The sequence below is a fragment of the Microtus oregoni genome, unplaced genomic scaffold (assembly GCF_018167655.1).
Source record: "Microtus oregoni isolate MIOR12 unplaced genomic scaffold, Mior012 000014F_ref0000157, whole genome shotgun sequence".
In the NCBI taxonomy this organism is placed as follows: domain Eukaryota; kingdom Metazoa; phylum Chordata; class Mammalia; order Rodentia; family Cricetidae; genus Microtus; species Microtus oregoni.
In genome coordinates, this window is record NW_024543073.1 from 164105 (window position 1) to 187202 (window position 23098).

The 23098-nt window shown below is 38.7% G+C and overlaps 1 protein-coding gene across 3 annotated transcripts in view; it reads left to right on the top strand.

Moving 5' to 3' along the window:
* The window catches only part of Parp8 (poly(ADP-ribose) polymerase family member 8), a 169585-nt gene extending 152500 nt beyond the window's left edge, over positions 1–17085 (top strand). For all 3 annotated transcript variants that reach the window (XM_041663466.1, XM_041663467.1, XM_041663468.1), the window contains exons 24-27: positions 2248–2321; positions 3429–3498; positions 4148–4232; positions 12686–17085. In XM_041663466.1, the coding sequence (XP_041519400.1) occupies positions 2248–2321; positions 3429–3498; positions 4148–4232; positions 12686–12788 (332 nt within the window). In that variant the 3' untranslated portion in view covers positions 12789–17085. The remainder of the gene's footprint in view (positions 1–2247; positions 2322–3428; positions 3499–4147; positions 4233–12685) is intronic.
* Positions 17086–23098: the final 6013 nt, after the last annotated feature.

The window sequence follows — 23098 nt, forward strand, 5'->3', positions numbered from 1 at the left end:
GCAACCACATGGTGGCTCACAACCATCTGTAATGAGGTCTGGTGCCCTCTTCTGGCCTGCAGACATACACACAGACAGAATATTGTATACATAATAAATAAATATTTAAAAAAAATAGATTTTACTTAAAAATATCAGTGATAGAAGAACCAAAAAAAAGCGCTTAGGAGGCAGAGGCAGGTGGATCTCTGTGGGTTCGAGGCAAGCCTCACTTACAAAGTGAGTTCCAAGACAGAGAAACCCTGTCTTGAAAAATTAAAAAGAAAGGAAACAAAGGAGCGAAAGAAAAATCAAAAAATGCTAACGGAAGGAAAATGTACAATTTTAGAGAATTACAAGATAGCAAAAAAATGGAAATAAAATGTATAATGAAAAATTTTAACTAGGCAGAGTAGGTAGGTAGAGATGTTATCACATAACTACTACTGTGTCACAAATTGACTGAAATATAAAGAAAAACAGCCTCTTTATTATGTCTTTGGATCAGGAATCCAGTGAATCAATTTGTCACGTGGTTTTTCTGATTCTCAAAGCATCCACTCTGTAGCACACAGTTGGTGGGTGGGTTGTTTTGTTGGTCTAAGACAGCCTGACTTCAGGCCAGACACCTGATAGGTGGGAATGAGTTGGAACTGATGCCCAAGCTCCTGGATGTGGCTGATCCAGTTTGGTGAACCCAAGAGCATTGGGCTTAGACTTTTCCAGAGTGCTAATGACATCAGGCGCTTGTGTGTGAGAGTTTCTAATCTTGTTTCTCAAATCACATGAGATCAGTACCTGTCTGCACACCTAGTCAAAGCCATTACAAGGCCTTCTACTATCTCCGTTGATATTATCTGTTAAGGAAGGAATGACAGGTTACATTGTAACAGAGCATGTAAGCTAAGAAGTACTGTTATGGTCAGATACCAACATAACATTAAGGATAAATATCAGAAGGAAAACAATAGCATTGAGGTGGGCTATATAAAATTATAAAAACCAGACTTAAAACTGTACAGAAAAGAACTAAATATTTTTTAGAAAAGTAATATATCATCAGCATGGATAGTAAAAATGACACCAAAAGTCAAACCCTGTGATTTTTACCTTTTATGCTAGCTCATAGATTCCTTAGATGGGTTCATGGTAATAGTTGGGAGGAGGAATGTGTACAAACTGTGAATGAGTGGGAAATTCTGTCTCTGTGTGTGCATTTATCATGGAGAAAGTCTACAAATTTTATCAGAATCTGAAGGGCTCTTGAGATATTTTTAAAAGAGGAATCAAGGACTCAGAAGGTAGCTTGGTGATAAAAGCCCTGGTTTCTGTGCATAGCCAGGTTTGTGCAGGGGGCAGGGGTGTATAAAAAATCTCCACGGGTGTATGAAGTTGTGGTTGGTTTTGAAGTCTAAAAACATACAACCTGGACAGTGGACCGGCCCTATGCAGTAGGACCTGGACCTAATACAGCCCTATGCAGTACTCCGCCGACTTCTCTGTCCTGTATGTCATGTCTGCTCCTACCTATCTACCTGTGTGATTTTTGAGGAATGTCTGGATTGGAAAGGTTTAGACAAACACACTTTACAAATTGTTTAGCATCTTTGCTCCTGCGGCCAAGATATATATTGAAACTAAAGAATGTTTTAGTTTCTGGTGTGACAGTACATTGAACACTCCCATTGATTTAGTTCTGCATACTGTACAGTGAAATATATATTGGTTTGGTTTTTCTAACATCTTTCACAAAAGGACATCATATCATGACTTTAATAGAACAAGAACTAAGATTTATGATTTGGTATAGACAAAAGAACATAGAGGGCTTTGTGTTAGAAACACTGTAATTTCTACACAGAAGTGAATTTATATCAGTTCTTTACAACACCTCGGTGAAATATCTTTGTTCCTACCCGCATTTCCTACTTTAGCTCGTGCTTGTACTCAGAAGACAGCAAGGATGAAAATTACTTCTAATAAACTAAACATTTTTAAACAAACGTGTAGAATTTTCTAATTATAGTGTATACCAGGGAGTTTTCTATCCCCATTTCCAATGCCAAGAACAAACCAAGATTCCTGCTCCAACTCTCCTGAGATTTCTGGGGCCCAACCAGCTGCTCCCTTGTGAGCCTGTTATGACCATTTCTAGCTTGGTGTGATGAGACTTCTGCCTACGGTACAACTTTTGACATAGACGGATTGTACTTTCATTTGCTTCAATCAGCTGTGTCCCTGAGTTACAACTGTGCTAATGTTTTTCAGGGATGAACAAGAAGCAGAAGGTGTCAACCAAGGACGAGCCAGCTTCAAGTAGTAAAGGCAGCAATGCATCACAGGTGCCGTGGCCGCTCGCAAGACTGTGTGTGATTAATGAATAGCGGTCTCATTAGACTGCAGGCTGTCGATAAATACTCAGGATTATTAAGCCAAAAAATTAACTTTAAGTGGTCATTTCTCTTTAAGAACCAAACTTACTTTAAATGCAAAAACTACATAGCTTGTAAGTAGTAATTAAAGTACATTCGTGTGTATGCACGCACGTGCATACACGCGCGCGCGCGCACACACACACACACACACACACACACACCCAGATCCTGGTCTCCCCTTGTGTCACCAGAGTCTATCACAGATTCCAGGGAATAAAAACAGATTACTATTCCTGTCCTCTTTAACATTACATTTTACTGGGGGTACTAAATGACAAGAAAAATACCTTGCAGAAAGAGATGTTCAGTGTTGTAGTCTGGAAGTTAATACTAAAGTGTTGCTAAATGGCGTGGTCGGGAGAAAGTCCTCTGAGGAGTTAAGCTTTGAGAATAGCCTCAGAGGCGAAGAGGACATGTGCCATGTGACTTTTGAGAGAAAGGCTGTTCCAGGCAGAGAAGAAGGACGGCAAATCTCAGGTTCTTATAGAGAAAATCAGAATACCCGGGGCGAATGAAAACCCATCTGATGAATAATAAACTTAGCTATTCAAATATCTGAATGACAAACCAGCTTCCATGTCATGTGCTTTAAAAACCTCTGTGACTTCATAAATGTTGCTATGAATGTGGCTTGTTTTGGTGGTTGTCGAATCTGGAGTGCTTATTAGTTCTAGTGTATGAAAAGATACCGCAAATTTCATTCTGTTGGCCTTGCTAGAAGCTTGCCAGCCTCCTCTGTAAACTAAGCTATGAATTCTAGTTATATGTCCCGAGACCACTGAGCTCCATTTTAACATTGTTTCAATTCACTGGCTTTATAAGTGATTTGATAATGATTAGCTACAGAAACGAAAGGATGCAGCAAAAAAAGCTGGATATTAAAAGAATGCATAGATATTGTAGCTAGCCCCCATAGCCATCTTAGCTGCTCTTGCCCTTTAATGATGAGCACTTGTTGATGTTTGCTAGAGTATCCCATGTTTACTGTGGTTTTTCAACTGTTTTATGATTTAGTCTCAGAAGAAGGGACAGCAGTCGCAGTTCCTGCAAAGCCGTAACTTGAAATGCATAGCCTTATGTGAAGGTGAGTGCCTGCGCCTCCCACCCTAGCTCCTGGTATCCTAACTGAAATGTAGTTGCAGAGTGCTCATCGTGGGTTAGTGAGGTATTGTTCCTTAAGACCGTCCCAGCATGCACTGTGGAAAATGAACACAGTTGAGACTGCAGAGGTCAAAACAAAAGTGCAAAACTGGCGTGGGTCAGACGGTGCCATGTTGTTCCTGGCCGTTTTCCTGAATGTAATTCAACTTTCAGACAGTGTAATTCTTCTGAACTCAGTACAGACAGATTGAGAGGTGGTTTGCAAGATTGTATTTTCTCTGTTCTTGTTCTAAGGCTACCAGTCACCTTTTCTTTGTGTCAGGACTGTCAGCTGCCATTAGTGTCTTGATTTTCAACACCTGATTGTTCCCATGGGACGCAAAGTTGCTGTCTGCCTTAAATCAGGACCGGTGTGTTTCTGATAACAGTCCAATGATTTCTTTCCTTGTGAGGTGGCCTTTTGTTGATTTTACTTACATTTATTGATAACTGCTATGGTTAGGCATCTGTTACATGTTCATTTGGACCTCTATTTTTGCGTTTAGATTTCAGAGAGAAGGAAGGTAGTTACTTAATATGGGTTTCTATTCCTTTAAAACTAAGTAACTCTGTGATTTCATCTCCCCTTGCAGTAATCACATCACCTGACCTGCACAAACATGGAGAGATATGGGTTGTCCCAAATACGGATCATGTCTGCACACGATTCTTTTTTGTGTAAGTCTAAATGATCACATTTATTAATTGCTTATGCTTCTACAAATGAAACAGTGGCTGCAGTATTATTTTCTCATGTTAATTGCCAAATATAACAAATGACTAATTGAACTTCTCATGAATCTAATGATTGTAGCATTTCAATAAGCTTATTTAGGAACGTGATGGCTGCATGCTGCTAATCTGGTATTATGTACTTTGATGATGAAAGATTTTAGAACTGGGGACAGAGAAGGCAATAATGAAAGTATTCTATAAAAAAATGATGTACGTTTCACATAATATGGGCTGGCAAGGTACTGTGTATTGGCCAGTGTATATGCTGGCACACAAGAAGACAAGCATTTTTTCGTTCCAGATCAGCGGCTGCAGTAAGCCAGTCTGACTTTACATTCCATCTTCGCCTCTGCAGCCCCACTCCCCTGTCTGGCTACACCTCTTCCCTGACCTTAGCACAGAAAGGATTTCAGGAAAGAACTGAGTTATTGGTTTTATTGTTTATGGAGTTTCTAAAAACATGGTGAAAAGTGATGTGGGTTATTTTATAAACACATCAAAGTGATGGCATCAAAATTGCTGCCATCCCTTATAGGCCCACAGGTCCCTGCGTGTTTTGTGTCTGATCCATGAGCATGCGGCCAGGTTGTTCACTGAGACAGATTCTATGAAAACTCTAATTTTCTTGTGGCATTTACTTACTGACTATGGATTTCACAGCAGTGGATATAACAGCCAGTACTCTGGTATTTTTTTATCAGGTAGTTTGAATTCCAATGTAACAGAAATTAAGAAGAACAATCACCAGGTTGCATAACCTCTCAAAGCTCTGTTGGCAAAACGAGAACAGTATGCCTACCTGCATCAGTTAGAGTCTCAACAGGAACAAGCAGATGGCTCACAAAGAACATGGTGCTTTTATTACCCACAATTAGATGGTTTGCAAAGGCATAACTGCGGGGCAGCAGGATCCAGTAGCAGTAGGATTCTTAGACATCCTCAGGTCCAGGTGGCTCAGACAGGAAGCAATCCTGCCAAAATCCACCTGACCAAACCCCACTCAAAGTGGAGACCAGTGGAGCACAAGGCTAAAGGCCATGCAGGTCAATCCTTGAGGGGTCGAGTGACATCAGAGAAGGGTTCTGAGGACCTGTGGCTACTAGGAAAGCTGTTGGTATACATTACCTTATATGATTAATCTGAGATTAAGTTAAGCCAATGTAGGTCTCCACTGCAAAGCTCATAAAACATTCTTCTCTCTCTCTCTTTTTTTTCTTCTTGGCTAGTTCGTTATTATCCATTGTTGGAAGTTTGGCCCTCTGGAAAGCAGCCTTCAATTACAAAATTACCTCACTGAATAGACTTGAGATATTGATAAAAAGATAACTCCGGGTCTTTTTGTGTGATCTCCCTCTTTTTTTTAACTTACAAAAATACAGAACAGCTGGGCGATGGTGGCGCACGCATTTAATCCCAGCACTCAGGAGGCAGAGACAGGCAGATCTCTGTGAGTTCGAGACCAGCCTAATCTACAAGAGCTAGTTCCAGGACAGGCTCCAAAACCACAGAGAAACCCTGTCTCGAAACCCCCCCCCCCACCAAAAAAAAAACAACAAAAATACAGAACATTTACCAAGCATGACAGTTTTTCATACCTGAGTCGTTCAATTTCCAATATGTCTTTTTGATATTTTCATCAGCGACACATAAATCACACGTAAGGTATTAATTATGGGAGATGAGAACGCCCGTTCTCCTTAGAAGCGGAGAGAGGGGAGAAATCCATCTGATGGAAACTGGTGCACCCAGATGCTTTCAAAATGACACAAAACGCGGGTTATTAAGATCATTTTCATTGCTTTATCCACACAAATGAGATGTCATCCTTTCTCTTCACAAGCTCAGTAGACGAGACTCATTAGATAAGACTGATAAATTCAGAGCACACCAAAGCGAGAATACATTCAGTCATTATTCTGCGTTCTGATTACAGCTTTTAGTATCTTTCTTCAGAAAGGACACAACCACAGGTCCTTGTGGCGCACCTCCCCTATGAGTGTAGCATCTGGGAAAAGAGAAAGTGGATAAAAATGAAAGAAAGCAACCGTCAGGCAAAAGCTTAGTTTAAAAAAGTTTTTTGCTTGTTTGTTTACATTGTGTGTCCACTGATGTTAGGAGCTTTGCGTGATGATGCAGATGTAAGTTAATATGCATTTCTTGCAAGGAGTCAATGAAAATTCAGTTTCCATGCTGCTGTAATTTGCCAGAACTATGGTGGTTGCTAGGTAGTCATTTAGTGTCTTACTCAAAAATTTATCCAGCATCTCATCTCTCCAGCATCTCAGCAACACAGAAGAGAAAACTAAAGGGAACCCCTAGGGGACAGACAGATGCATAACAGAGAGGCATGCTAGGAAGCAGACTGGTGTGTAACAAGGTATTAAAATAATGCCAAAAGGATTGGACTGCTTTGGGGAGGAAAGATAGAAGTTTGGAAGCTATTTTCCAGGAAATCCCTGAATGACCATGAATAAATATTTTAGGCAAAATGTAGTCACTCTTTCAGATTATGACCAAATTCCCAGTCTATTTCTAGTCGTAAAAATTGTAAAATTTGATTTCCCACCAACATGGAGACCCGTGTGCAAACATATTGGGACCTTTTATGTGTAAAACTGAGAGAGCTGATTTCCAAGGGGCCATAAGGTGGGCTGAGAGAGAAGACCAAGCACACAGAATTGTAGGACACACTTAGTGAAGTGTCAGCCCCTCCTCTCTTTCCTTTTCCCCCTCGCAGTCCTGAATCACACACACTGTGTAGCACAGGCTCGTCTCATGCTCCCAGCAATCCTCCCACTTCAGCCCTCTGAGTACTGGGATAATAAATCTATACCACACACCAGACCTAGTAAGTTATTTCACAATGAACAAGAGGATTTTTAAAGATAGAGATGAGAATTTGCAATTGTAATTTTTCATAATTAGGATAAATTAATAAAATCAGGGGTGGTTAATTGACCTGACAGATGGCCAGGTGTGGGCTCCTTCACTGCACAGGAAATGGCCAGGAAGGGTGGGAGGATGCCCTGTCTCTAACTAAGCAGTGTGGGGCCCAAGGTAAGATTTGATCTGGCAATGAGAGCCTACGTGGGTGGGGCCCCAATGCTCCCAGCATCTCCACAGTTGGTGGAGTCAATTGTGAATGGTCCATGTACTTTGATGAGGAAGTAAATGTAGAGTATGGAGCCACCCCTATTTCCGAAAACATTTGAGCAAGTTTACAAGCATAATGGTGGGAAAAATCACATGAAACGTTTTCTCTACAGAAAATAGGGCCAGACCTGCCAGGTCCTTGGATCGAGCAGATCTATGTAGTCCTATATAAATCTCAGGTTTTCCTCTTTAGTTCATTTCACCTTTTAAGGGGTAGTTCAACCATCCCCTCTTCTCTAAAATTTCTAGAAAATTCGAGTAGAAGACTGTGGTGCCTTGGTGCTCCTGTGGCTCATGACAGAACTTGCTCTTAAAATTTAGCTCATTCTTCTTCAGATGGAATGAAAATTCTTGAAACAAAGTGTCCTTCCCTTGTCTCTCTCTGCCCCACATCCATCCCTGCAGCATTTTGTATCTGACTGACACCTACTCTTTAGTAGCTCCTCCCTTTTTCTTTTTGTCTTTCATGAGACAGGGTCTTACTATGTAATCAGTGGTGCCCTTTGAACTCAGCCATGGCCCTGGTGCCTTAGCTTCCTAAATGCAGGGATTATATATAGTTTTGACATAGGATTGAAAAAGTGAAACTGTTTTAGGCACATACCAGAATGTATAAAATAATAAATTTATAATGACCATTAGGTAAAATAAACATCATCTTTAATTATGAGTTTGTAAAAGGTAGGTAGACATTGCTCAACAGACATCCACAGGAAAATTAGAAAATTACAAAATTAGAAGACAGAACATCGCCTTTGCCAGTAAAGGCATCTGTGGGTGAATCATAAACACAAATAGGGCCGAGGAACTGTGCTGGATCTCTGGTGTATCACAAACCCAGTCTGTCTCCGCCCCGGCTCCCTTTCTAACCTCTAAGCTGTCCACTGAGGCTGCCGCTTACCCGAGAGAGTCTCGGTGACTCACACACTGAAACCTTCATCCTTTCATCTTTGCCGTGCCATGCACCATAAGCGGAGGGGAGGCTGGTGTGCAGCTTCTGACCCACCATGGCTGCTGCTTTCATGCCTTGGGTTGCTGAGCTTCACACCTCACAGTCGTACACTGTGATTTCCACTATTGAGGTTCTGTTCTTTCTCTGTGAAGCATAGATTCTGTCCTGCACACTCATATCTGTGTGCCTAAATCTCACTCCTCGTCCAAGTCTTCCTTCATGCCTCCTTCCTTCCAGAAGCTTCACGGTGCTTCTGTTTGGTGTGAACTGGGTAATGACCAGTGCATGTTTCTGTTGTATTATCTGTTTTTAAGCATGACCTTCTTTCTTGCTCTCCATCTTTGCAGTCTCGTACAATGTGAGTCCATTTGTCTTTGGTACCTGGTGTTTGTCCGGTAGGGAGAGTGAAGGCCTGCATTTTAACTTCTCAATGACTATTTATTCTCAAACATCCTAACAATACCTTTAAAAAATCAGTATATACAAAGTGGAACCCATTATTTAAAACCCCCTTTGTAACTCCTCAATAACTCTTATCTATGCAGTAATTTCATATATCAAACACTAAAAGCTGAGCTGTGGTTTTCCATGTTCCTTCTCTTCCTAAGTTTTATCTTTTTACTGTTCTCTCCAATCAATACTTTTTATCCCTGTAGCTCTAAAACTGTCTCCCACAGGATTCATCAGAAGACTCTTGTTCCCCTGCTTTTAATTTCATTGCCCTCAAAACTAATTTTGTACAATGAGAGATTTATTAAGTATTGCGATTTTTAGACTGATGATTCAGATTTAATATGCAGAAATTTAAGACAAGAAAAAAAGGAGAAACACTAGTCTACTTTTGAAGCCCTAAGACATTTGCATGCTAAGCGACTGCTCAAACCTATAGCTGCATTCCTGGCCCCTGTTCTTCAGAGCAAACTCAAGCATAGTGTTTTTTACCTTCTCTGAATTCCTTGTCAGAAATCACATGCAAAATTAACCTTTAGATTTGCAATTGTCTCTGTACTCCTAAACTGCCTCATCCCTGCCTCACCACTGTAGGGTGTGTGTGTTTGTGTGTGTGTGTGTGTGTGTGTGTGTGTGTGTGTGAGTGATAGTCTGTTCCCTTCCCTCATGAAGTTCTCCTCATGCTTGGGTACTCATGTCACAGATGGTTTACACAGAAGCAATTAGTGCATATTGGTTGGAAGAATCTATAAAACATGGGGCTGGAGAGATGGCACAGTGGTTAAGAGCATTGCCTGCTCTTCCAAAGGTTCTGAGTTCAGTTCCTAGCAACCACATGGTGACTCACAACCATCTGTAATGAGGTCTGGTGCCCTCTTCTGGCCTGCAGACATACACACAGACAGAATATTGTATACATAATAAATAAATAAATATTTAAAAAAAGAATCTACAAAACAGTGATCTATTTTAATGAAGAGATTATATGTGAGTATAATGTGTTTTAGATATATTACATAGGTGGCATCTATGGAAAATGATATTAAAAAAAGACACAAGGATTGGAAGTCTGGAGATGAAATTTTAGGAATCAACACATGGATGGTAGTTAAAACTGGGGAGAGGCTGAAAGGGTTGACCAAGTTTAATATATCCAGGAGAAAAGGAACTGGAATTCATTGTGTTCTGGAAATCATTAAGCTACAACACAGAAGAAGAAGAAGAAGAAGAAGAAGAAGAAGAAGAAGAAGAAGAAGAAGAAGAAGAAGAAGAAGAAGAAGAAGAAGAAGGAGAGGCAAAGAGATTAAAAATAATAATCAGAAGCTAGGTAGCTAAGAAATGAAACAATGTAGCTGAGAGACAGAGGCAGAGATAAAGAAGCAAGCAAGCAATAGTGTAGTGAGCTATATGTTACATGTTATACCCAAAGGAGACAACATCCCCTGAGTGCATCAACCAGGAGACCTGGAAAGAGTTTTCCTGACTTAAGTAGAACATGAAGGTCAGGAGGGAAAATGTAGACAGGACAGCCAAAAATGGGACATTACCATGATTTACAAACAAATCCTATTCACAGGTCAATTTCACATTGCACAAAGAGCAGAGATAGTAGTGTTTAAGCTGAATGTCAGTTAGGGTAAGCATGAAAGTCCAGTTTGCATAGGATGCCATAGGTGTGGAGAGTGTACCGAAACTGTAACCAAAAAGAAACCAACTTGAACGAGACAATTTAAAGTCACATGGAGGCCATAATCTGGAGTTGGAAGGTCACAACCACCAGAAATGTTGCGAGCTGCCGGGGCGGTGGTGGCGCACGCCTTTAATCCCAGCACTCGGGAGGCAGAGGCAGGCAGATCTCTGTGAGTTCGAGGCCAGTCTGGTCAACAAGAGCTAGTTCCAGGACAGGAACCAAAAGCTACAGAGAAACCCTGTATTGAAAAATCCAATATATATATATATATATATATATATATATATATATATATATATATATATATATATATATTGCGAGCTGCCACTCTGCTTCTCTCCCCTGGCAGGATGGTTTTCTCTGTGTCTATTCAACTCTCTTCTCTCAGCCTCCAATCTTCGGATCCAAGGTCTGGAGAGTTTATCTTGTGTTTTCACAATAAAACACGGTTACCCATCTATATGCCAGGTCAACCTCCTCCGTCTATTAAGAAATAAGGACACAGTATCCTCGTTTATGCAAAAACAAAGTCAATATGGTTTTTTAGTGCTTCTATTAGAGTAACAAATTTTATTACGACACTTCATACATGTACATAATGCATTTCTCTGACCCTCCCCACCTCCTATCAATCCCCTTTCTTTTCTTAATTATAAGGTAATATGTTTTGCTTAAAAGATACCTTTATACAACATCTGCCCCCAGACATCTGATTTAGTTTGAAGAACTGTAACATATTTTCTAATTCCTTTTTAAATTTATTTCTTATATATGTATATGCATGTTCTTATGTGAACTTATGTGTACCATGTCCAAGTAGGTGTTCTCATAGGCCAGAGGGTATCAAATTTCCCAGAAGTGAAGTTTTATGCAGGTGGTTGTTTGTGAGCCACTTGATGTGGACACTGGGAACCAAACCTGAGTCTTAAGCAAAAGCAGTGTTTGTTCTTTTATAAATTTTAATGTGGCATTTACTGTTTGATTTCCTGAGAAAATATTAGTGTTTGGATTATGTACCATGCATTTTAAGAACTCCCATCTTACAATAATGTTACAACACTGGTTAGTATAAGAAGGGCAAGTTGTAACTAGAATAGTAAAATTGTATGGTAAGAATTAAACAGATTTATCAATATTCTGGACCAGCTCCAGTCTTGAAACTTGGACTGGATTCAAGTGGAATCATCTCTTGGTCTTTAAGCAGTCTTGTTCTGTGTTCCAGTGTTTTATTTTCCCACCTTGTGCTGTCTCAGGAGAATTTAAGTACGGCAAAGAAAAGACAGAGGCACGCATTAATCTCCGGGACACTGTGCTTATGCTTCTGGTTATCTATTTTGCAGTAATTACCACTTCTCTGCAGCTTCTTTCTTGAAGGCATTTTTTTCAGTCACAAGATTAATTCATCACCTATTTCACTCTGAATATTATCATTTCAAGTTTGAAAATTTGCTCTTTGGAAATTCTAATTGCCTACGTCAGCTTATTTGAGGAAATGAGTTATCCAAGATGTAATTATTTCTTTCTCAAGCACTTAGCAATTGCTGTCCTTTGGTATCGTGTCTCCATTCTTGCTGCTAGGCTGAGCTTAACAGGCTTGCAATCTTATGCAGCATAAATAAAACAATATTACGAACGAAAGAGAATGAGTTACCAGTTAAGAAATAACACTGGAGCGCTGGTCATGCAAAGCAGTAGTTAGCAGGTGGGCCTGACGAGGACACAGGGATAGAATGTGAAGCCAGTGCAGCCAGTTGGGACAGGATAGCTGAGAAAGCAGTGCAGCGAAGATGTCCAGAACCCACGGCATAGAAAGATGAAGGCAGTGGGTTGTTCTGCAGTTGACGTCACGGCAGCTGTTTGGAAAGATGCTTGCACTGAGAAAGACACATGTGTCCCTGCAAGTCTGGCAATGTGTTAGGTGGGATGAAGGACTTCACGTTGAAATGGAAGGAAGGGAATAAATTAAGGTATGGTGAAAAAGAACCAACTATGCCGAGTTTCCTCTTGAACACACATTAGATACTGCTTTAAAAAAAAAATAACCCTGTGGTTTTGGTTTCCTTGTGTTGCTTCTAGGAAACAAACAACATTTGAAGTCATATAAACACTACCATTGTTATCCATGTTTCCCATTTCTGCTTTCTCTTGTAGCTATGAAGACGGCCAGGTGGGAGATGCCAATATCAACACACAGGAGGGAGGGATTCACAAAGAAATCCTCCGAGTAATTGGTAATCAGACTGCTACTGGTTAGAGAACACCGCTGGGCAGGATTTGAAAGCTTCCTCGGGTTCAGAGCTGGATTTTGAACTGAAGAAGATGATAAAAAAATAATTTATTGTTATTATAAACAAAATTAACCCTTTGAATACCAATTTTTCTTTTCTTAGTATTTCTAAATATTTCATTAAATACCTAAAACAGTTTAAGATTTACCAATTGTAGGGTTATGAAATCTAGTAATAAACATTAAACAGCACTTAAACTCAAGTTTGGGTTGCATATACAATAAACAGATTGAAAAAAAAGTTTTGTGCTGATGACATTTTTATATTAAATGCTTTAATTGGACATTTGGTATTATGTACTGCTATTTTAGGGTACTGAAATAGAATTGAGGTCATTTTATAATGGCTTTTAAATCTACCAGACAGTCCACAATAAGTACAATGTCTGCACGTTGCGGTGTGTTCAGTATGAGTCACACAAACATTTGAATGCTTTGGGAGGCATAGTCCTCTTCTCGTATTTTCCCTTCTAAGACAGCAGTGAGCATCAGAGGCAGTGCCGTGCCAGAAGGCATGCGGGCCACCTGTCTGCGGATTTCACGTGTCAGAATGTGTGGTTGTGCATATGCATGCTTGTTCACACATGTATTTTGACAACGGATGGATAGCTCCATCGTGCTGTCGTGGAAGGAGCAAAAATCACAACCAATAAGCAGTAAATTTGGTCATAAACCAAGATATGAGCCAAATTTGCTATAGTTCATTCACACACACACACACAAATATTCGCAGACCCATTTTTTTTTCAGTTATTTGAAGCAATATCCCATTGGTTAATATAGCTAATTTAAAATGTTATCTGAAATTCAACTCAGAAAAGCAATGTTCCTGGTGATTTAAATCTGTGTTTACATACTCATAGGATTAAAAAAAAGTGGGGGGGGCACAGAATTAAGAAACAGAAAGTGCACATTTTTTATTTCTTCTAATGGAGTTTATTTGTACCATATCTGTATTTTTATATTTTTCATCTGCTACCTCTGCTTATTTTTTTCATATTGAGAAAGAAGATAAACTGTCTAGCTTCTTTTACATTAAAAGAATACAAGCTTACAGAAAGAAGCTCACCCCACCTTTCAGCTCTTCTTTGACTCATGTGCCCATCAAATCCTTTCTGTTCCTTTGAGTCTTAGGGTCATAGGCATTTCAAGTTTTAACTGACAGTGTTTATTTTGCCGTTGGAATCACGGCATTCATGAAAGCAGTTTAATTAGTGAGTCTGCCACTCGATTCAAATCCTGAATCACGGCTTATATCTGATTTTAATTTATGTAGACAGAAAAAAATACAAGCGTGTCATCATTTGCAAGTGTGGTGTGATAACTTGTGTGTTTATTTCCTTTGGCATAAAAGGTGAGAGATGGGCCAAGTATAATGTCAGAGGGTACAGTTTAAGAAGATTTTTACTGATATTTTGTTTTTCTTCTATTGTAAATAATTGAAATGCTAGTACTTCTACAAAAATACAAAATTGAAGAGATTAAGATTCTAATCAGCTTCATAGTGTCTACTTAAAGAAGCATCAACCTGTTCTGACTTGTGTCTCTGAACTATGGAGTAACATTAGCCTGGTAGAGCGTTTATTGAGTGGTCAGTGACCAGGTATTTGAAGACTTTTGTGCAATGAGAATACCATTGCTTCTTTCTACCGGATCTCCTAAGTCATTGTAACAATATTTTGAGACCTTTTATAGGCAACAACACAAAGAAATAATTTTGTGGGACATTCTACACACGATAAAAATAGAAAGATGTAACTCTTAGTTTAAAAGGGGGGATGTCTTAGAATCCCCTCCTATTAGGCCATCTGTGAGGAACCTCCAGGAAGGCTGGAGAATGCTTTCTAGCTTAATTGGAAAACTGCAGACCTGATGCATTAGGCCTTTGCTTAATAGGTGAGGGATCTGTAAGGAGGGGAGCCCTAGAATCTGCAGGGTCACCTGTGCTTGAACTCAAGGGACATAATTTAGAGGAGGGAAAACTGGCATCAAAAACTTCTACTGCCAATTTAAGAGTACAAGAAAATTTCCCTATCCAAGTAGAAAAGTAAATGGTAGTTTGATACCCACTAAATACACATAGTGATAGGCATTTTATGACAATTAAATGAGATGTCTTATAATGATCATCAAGTTGTATTACTTTCCCAGAATTAGTTTCCAAAAATTGCGTCAGAACTTTTATAAGCACATATTGTAAAAAGAATAAACTTTTGTTAACATTTTGAAATTGGAACTGCTATGATACTCTAATGAAAATGCTTATATTTCTAAAGGATCTAATTTCTAATACCATTAGTATGTGAATATTTTACATCCAAAACTCAAGCAGGTCTCTAAGAGATTCAACCACCTCTATCATTCCTATGACTCAGCCACCCATTCTGGTATTAGTGTTTGATGATTCTAGACAGTTGAGATAGTATTACATATTAATAATCATTGGAATCTACCCATTGCCTTTTATAACAGTAATATTAGTTCTGTTGTTATTGAAACTCAGCATTGCTTTATTAAGGAAGGCTTCATTCTTGAAGTAGAGTGTGAAGACATTTTTTTCCTGCATGGCTGATTTTATGGAACCTTTCATTAGGAAGAAGTCTTCCTCTTTCACTACAAAAGAGAGATGAAATAACTGAAAGTGGAAGAGGAGGAAAGTGTAATAATACAGAATTGATCCAGTACTGCAGGGTGTATCATGGGGAAGCACTTTGGTGTGCCCAGGAGTGAGTTATGCTGCTGGTTCATCTCAGCAGATGTTGGGTTTGAAGCTTTATACATTCTAAACTTGAATTGTAAGAATGCCATATCCTTAGAGTTCTGTGAACTACTGTAGGGCATGAATCCAAATTGCTATAAATGTTCCTGTTTGGGAATTTCAAGAACTTGCAGTAGAAATCCCCCAGTTTTCCTCTCCTCTATTGAAAGAAAGCACGCATTTAATATGGAAGTATATAATTTTTAAATTAATATCACTTGAAGAATTTTAGCAGTACTTATTTCATTAATCATAATTTGCTTCAGGGCATGAGATTTCAGAAAGCATTCAGGAAAAAATCACCCACAACTTTCATCAGATAGTAATTTAATATCATAAAGATATTGCTCAACCTTGGATCATCTCTCACCCAAATAAGTAAAAGTTTCACAGTAGCCTCTGAAGCACATTAAAGAAATACAATAGTCTAATGTCCTGCTGGATTCTTCATTCTAACACTACCTCAGCACTAAAGAGAGACTGCTTTCAAGGCAAATTGGTTTCCAGAATAAGAAACAGATACAGTTTTGCAAACATAACTCATCAAATAATTCAACAGTTAAGACCATGGTAGACACAGACATTGCCAATCGCCTCCTCACTCTGTAATGTAGGCAACAGTGATCAACGACATAGTTAACACTGAGGCGAGTTATTTGAAGGATTTAGTGGCATGAGAAGTTAATTAGTTCACTGTAAAGTTCGTTTTCTACCTGGGCTGCTTTCATGGCCATTCACTTAAGAGTCACTAGCAGTTACCCACACGAAAGAGGTCAAAGCAAAACAACACAAGATAAGCCCAAATGCTGTGCCAGGATTCCAACCTGAATATTCAAATATTTTGACAATTAATGCCTACTAAATTTTTGTCAGCTCACATATGAATTTGGTGTATATTATTACCCGGTAATTTTTTTCTTGGGAATTTTGTACACACTATGAAATATAGACTTAAGTTTTGATAGGTCAAAAGTATTTCAAGTAGCTTGTAGTCAAAACATATCCATGAGTGTGAAAAAGCTTTGTTGAAGAATAGATTACATTATACATTTACCAGCAAGTCAATAAAAAATAGTGCTTATTTACATAGTCAACATAATTTAATGTTCTAAAAACAATTTCTTCAATCTGCCCAATATTTAATGTATCATTTGAGATTTTAAAAACTGCAGCCACTCCTTTATGTAAACATTAAGGTATGCCTATGTTTCTTTGACTATCCAACCTTCTTTACAATAAATTTCTTGACTTTTGTGCACAGACTAGTATTGCAACCTGCTATTTAGCCTTTGGTGCCTTAGAGTTATTATAACTATTTAACAATATGTACATAATGTAAATACTGCCAAGAGATCGCTAAGGCCAAATATTTTCTCTATTCCCTTTTTATTGCACTTGCTTTCTATTGCTCCTTCAGCCTCTTTTATCCTGCTTTGTAATAGTTCTAACATTGTAGCCAATGTAAATGTTTACTTTCAATAAAACTAAATTTGTTCAACCAGTCTATACGTGGGCACTGTTTGAAAGACTTGGGGAGACACCCATTACTCCTGTTGGTAAATCTTGCTTCTAAAATTCTACATATTGGAAGGTTCTCAATAAACTCTAAACATGATGTTACTCTTTTGGCCTAAAATTTATTTTTAAAAAGGGAGGGCAAAGAAGCCCTTACAATTATTACCAATACAGTTGCAATAGGTATAATTGGAGATGCGATTGCTGTTACAGCTTCTGATTTTCTAGCAGTTCTGATTCAGAAGTAAAGTGTTGAAATGAGGTTTTTAGACATTTTATATGCTTCTGCTCATACTGTCTGGGTAAATATCACCAGAAGCAATTCAACTGAATCATTTTTTTTGTAGACTGATTAATCATGGCAAAAAAATTTTGAGGGAGAGTGGGAAGACAGTGAGATAGGGTTTCCTCCTTCACCTAGGCTGGTCAAATACTCAAGTCAGGGTGGCCCAGAATTTACAGCAGCCCTTCTGCCCTGACCTCCGAATGCTGTAATTACTGACCGTGAGACACCATGTTTAGTTGCAAGAAGATTTTTAGCATATGTACTGCAGAAGTAAGCACACAAGGTTTTCAAAGCATCACTTTTTAAATATATCACCTCATTAACTGAATAAGAGATTAGTCTTTGCATAAATATGACCCTCTAGACAGTAACAGTATGACTACTTGTTTATATTCTCCTAACAATTTTTGTGGTGCATTTATAATTGAGAAACTTTTAAGCAGCAAACTTCTGTTTAGTAGAGTTCGTTTCAGTGCCTCAAGAAACAGCTGATAAGAGTGCCATATGCTGGTTGGTGTTCTGTGGAAAAATGGGAAAAGTTGGATTTGATATGTGGCTCATGAGTTAAAGTATACTTGTGAAACTATAGCAGGTTTGGGAATAATTCAAGAATAACATAAGCCTAATGATGCTAAATGAAAAGTCAAATAATGGTGCTGCTGGAGAAAGAACAGATCATCTACATCAGAGCAGTGAGGAAAATAGCACCAAAATGCCCACAAGGTTAGCTGGATTAGCTCAAGGCTGAGACAGAAGAAAAAGGAAATCATACCATAGGGAAAATAGTTCGAAAGACGTAAAGGTCTTAGGTGACCCCACAGAAGTCTTGAAAAGAAGTTTACATCAAATGAAGAGAAAACTGCACTCCAGCTGGTACTTTGAATTTTTAACGTGGTACAGTGATTAGAGTTTTATCTACTTGTTTGATCTAATGCTTTCACTGTTCTCATCCACAGTCTAGTACTCCCTCTAGCCTGTCCAGGGCTGTCCAGGTTCATGAGACTGACAAATTCCGAGGTAACTGAAATCAAGACACCTTTGCCTTTTTTTCAGATAAACAGACACGTTAGTTACGTCTCTATTTTGTTGAGTCCTTAAATTTTCAATAAGGTGTTTTCTACTTGATAGCCCTGAGTAACTTCTGGGTGTTTCAGTCCCTGCAACATTTGCTTGGCTTTCTCTTCTTAGGAGCTATTCGAGAGTGTGGCTGTCAGTTCTAGCGTCGCTTCATTTACCTTTCCTAGTTCTCAGCTGCCCTGCTTATGTAACGATCCCTGGCTAGTCCAGTGAAAAAATCCTCTTTGCTTTTAAAAACTTACATGGGATGGTTTATTTAAGATTCACTCACTGAAAACTGGCTGAATATTATTTGGCTTCTGCTTCTGTTCCCATATGTTAGTCCTTTAATCTGGACAAAAATACTTATAATTTGTTTAAGAAGACAAATATGTCATTCCCCTGTCCCCATCGAGTTTTACTATCATATGATTCAAAAATCACCAAGCATAGATCTCTTTTTGACTGAATGTTCAAGGACATTTGGCAGTAACCAAAGTTCTTACCAGTGAACCAAGAAATGATTTGACTACCTACTTCTTGACTTATGTCTGAAGAGAAATCAACTCTCTATTATTTTATTCCATTCTACCATCTAATCAGTTCTCATGCTCTGTTAATTTCCCTTCTATGTGTTGACTGTGTACTCAATTACCTAAAGTCATATTTGTAACTTCCTTTGTTAGGTTTTATGTGGGTTATCCAGATGCCGTCCAAACCGCTCTGCATGACAGAATCCACTAGTGTTGTCCAGGAATAGACTCAACTCATGAATAATATTCATATTTTGCAGATGCTCCCTGAAGTCTCATATTACTCGGATGGAGCAATTGAACAGTTGACAGACATAGCACACATTAGACCCTCCTGCCATGGTATGAATTCCAGATAATAGGCACCTAGAGCTTCCTAATTGTCTGCTTTTCCCAACACCTAAACCAGGATGGTATTCTAAAATCTAACTCTAATTTTGTGAGTCCCCTGTCCAAACACCTTCGATCTCTCTCATTCTCTTATGTAAAAATTTCTCACCCACTTCCTATCTGACCCCAGCCTCCCTCCAGCCCCCATCACCATTTTGCAATGGGACTGCATGGTTCACTTACAGTGTGAAGAGCCTGTTGTTTTCAGCATCCTCACACATGTTCTTTCCACCAGTCCCAATTTTTATCTCCAACATCTATTGACCACGAATGTGTTTTCATTTCTTCCAAAGTCTCCCTTCATATTCAGTATCATCACGGCTCATCTTTCTCAGCACATCTGCTTCTTTCCCTATAATCATCAGGCTAAAATTATTTTGTTTTATTGTTTTTCATTAATATACAAAATAATTTTCTTTATTGTGATACAGTTGTGTGCTGCCTTGAGTGTACTGGGAAATTGAACCTGAGGAACCTCTAGAAGAACAGCCAGTGCTCTTCGTCTTTGAGTCATTGCTCCAGCCCCAGAATCAGATTCTTTACAGTATTTTCCCACTTGACCACATATGTACTGTATAAAATTCCAAATGCCCATATGCTAGAAATGGTTTTCAAAATAAGTAGCAGAATTAAAAGTATTTAGAATAGACATTCTAGTTGATATAAATCATTGTATTTATAAGTCTAAAAAATTTGCCCTTTGAGCAAATACAACAAAGTTACCTATCATTATTATCATCCTTATTATCATCATTATCATCCCCTCCAGCTCTATCACTGCACAAAAGTACAGGAACCCGAGAACTGGAAGTGTCTATCAACTCTCCCTGTCATTCTTGAAGAAAATGTTTCCATATTAACTATACATTAAAGAAACCCAGACTGAAAGGTCATTTTGAGGACCCAGAACAAAGCATAAAATCAGATACTTGCACGTTTATAATTTAATGATAGTAATTTGCATAATGGAAGGATCGTTGCTTTGCTAAATAATCGCCTTAAATAACGTACATCCCTGACATATTTAAGAGTTCATTTACAGGTCATTAACTGCTTGACATACAAGAAATTTGGATACTTTCTACCACTAATCTATCAATAAAAATAAATGAGTAATGGAATTAACACATCTGTAATTACAAGTCAGTGAGTAACTAAGGGTGCTTCCAAAGGAATTGCTTTCTTCTGACAAGCTATAAGTTGTAACAGATCTGAATTTTATTGCATAGTATTCTGACATCCAACTTAATTTTGCAGCTATGTAATTGGCAACATTTCCTTTTTTTATGTGTTTCCTGGTTGACTTCTCGATGTCTATTTAATAGTTGTAAGTTACAGCAAAGCTAATTTTCTACTTCAGTTGTACAGCAGCCTTAGAGTGATTTAACTTTCCGTGGTTTTTTTCCTTGAAAAGTTTTCTCTAAGTTGTTGCCTGGTGCAAATATACTTGGAGTTGAAGATTGAATTCATGCCACTACTTCAAGTGCATGCACGCTTCTTGGCTTACACAATCATAAAAAAAAAAAAAAACCTCTCCATACTCCACACCTATATCACTTTGTAATTCTTATTGAGTCTCAACTTGGAATTATCACCATTTCTAGGACTCTTTTGTAAAACAAACAAATAAATCAATATTAAACTTCATGCCTAAATACTATCCTTTATCAATTGTAATAGTCTCTGTGTTAATATTATGCTTCACTGTGTATATTTACTCTGTTAAACGTTGAGTGTTTAATTTTTAAACATCATTTAATGGCTTTGTATTTCTATTAATATTACTGAAGAACGTGACAAAAGAGTGAGTCCAGCCTCACACTCTTACCTTTTTTTTTTAGGAATACTTTCTTCTCTTTCCCCTATAAGAATAGTTTTGGGGAAGAGGCGATGGTCCCTACTGTGTATTATACCATAACGACTTAATGAATAACAGTTGATCCACCATTTCCATTTCATGGGAGTTTGCTTAGTTTGTTGGGTGTGAAAGATACTGCTTATTCATTGGACATGACGCATGGTAGGAAGCTGTGCATTAACATCAGAATGCATCTGAACACTGCACAACTCACCTTTCAATACACAACGTTCAAAAACACACATAGAAACAAATATGAAATTCCATTAGCATATTCATGCTTAGAATCAGTTCAATATTACCTGCTTACTCTTATCAAGTGTACTGTGTTCACTTACATGGTTCTCGTCATGAAAGTTTAGAGAAGCCTGCCAGCACATTTACCCATCAAAATACCACTTGAGTCTTCTCCTGAATCCTTATCTCTGTTGAAGCCAACTCCCTTCCCAAAGCCACCATGGAAAGTGTGTCTCTTGCCTCTGTCAGCTCAAACATGACAAGATTAAATTCAGAATTTCTGACTCCTACTGTTGGTGCTAAAATTTTGTTATTTGTCTAAAACACTGTTTTTCATGTATGGAATGTACTTGGTTATGACAAGTATTCTCTAGGAGATTGTCTTTCACCTTCAAGACAAGGCTTTTGCTTTAAAAGAGTTTAGAGGGAGCCGGGCGTTGGTGGCACACGCCTTTAATCCCAGCACTCGGGAGGCAGAGGCAGGCGGATCTCTGTGAGTTTGAGGCCAGCCTGGTCTACAAGAGCTAGTTCCAGGACAGGAACCAAAAGCTACGGAGAAACCCTGTTTCGAACCCCCCCCCCCCCAAAAAAAAAGAGTTTAGAGGTCAGAAGAAGCTTTCTGCTAGAAGTGGTTGCATTCCAGTATCGTGGCTGCTATTACAGGTGAGACACTGGATAGGAAACCTCTAGGTGCTTTCCTGCTCAGAAGATGCTGTGGGTTAATTCCCAAATGGGTCACACCTTCCATAGCATCTCAGCTTTGTGTGGAGTGTGTTGTGTTCCCTGTTTTCCCTCTCTGTCTGTGTATGATAAAAATCACCTGATTTACCCTTCAGTCTTAGCCAAGCTAAGATTCTCATTAATTCCTGAGCCTTGCAAACTCTGTAATTTTAATTCTATCTTTCCTTTATCCTCTCCTTCCCCCTAATCTTTTTTCTTTCTCTTTTTTCATTAGTTTTTTTGAGAGTTTGGCAGTGTGTGTTTTGGTATATTCATCCCTCCCCAATTCTTCAATCCTCTTCCCATGCCCATTTTTGGGTTCTGTTATAAACACACACACACACACACACACACACACACACACACACACCATTAAGAACACTAGTGCTACCCAAATTTTCTTGGATGTGTAGTCTTACACTGGAGTGCGACCAGCTTATTTTTTATAGAAAACTGTATCTCCCCCTCCAGCAGCCACCCAGTCCCTTCTTCTGACCTGTTGATTTTAACTCTCTCTTTTTTGACATCTCAAAGTCTTACCTTCTTTTGATGACTGCCTTATATACAATATTTTCTATATTTACCCTAATAGGTATTGACTTGAAAATTTCTCTCTCTCTCTCTCTCTCTCTCTCTCTCTGATGTGTATGAGTGTTTCACCTACATGTGTGGATGTTGTCCACATGTGTGCCTAGTACCGACAGAGTTCAGAAGAGGTTGTTGGAGTCCCTGTGGCTGTAGTTATGGGTAATTAGAAGCCATCACATGGGTGCTGGGAAACAAGCTCAGGTCCGCTGCATGAGCAGCTTGTGTTCTGAACCAGAGAGCCATCCCTCTAGCCCTGACATTGACTTGAACATTTCTTTTTTTTTTAATTTATTTATTTATTAAAGATTTCTGCCTCCTTCCCACCACCGCCTCCCA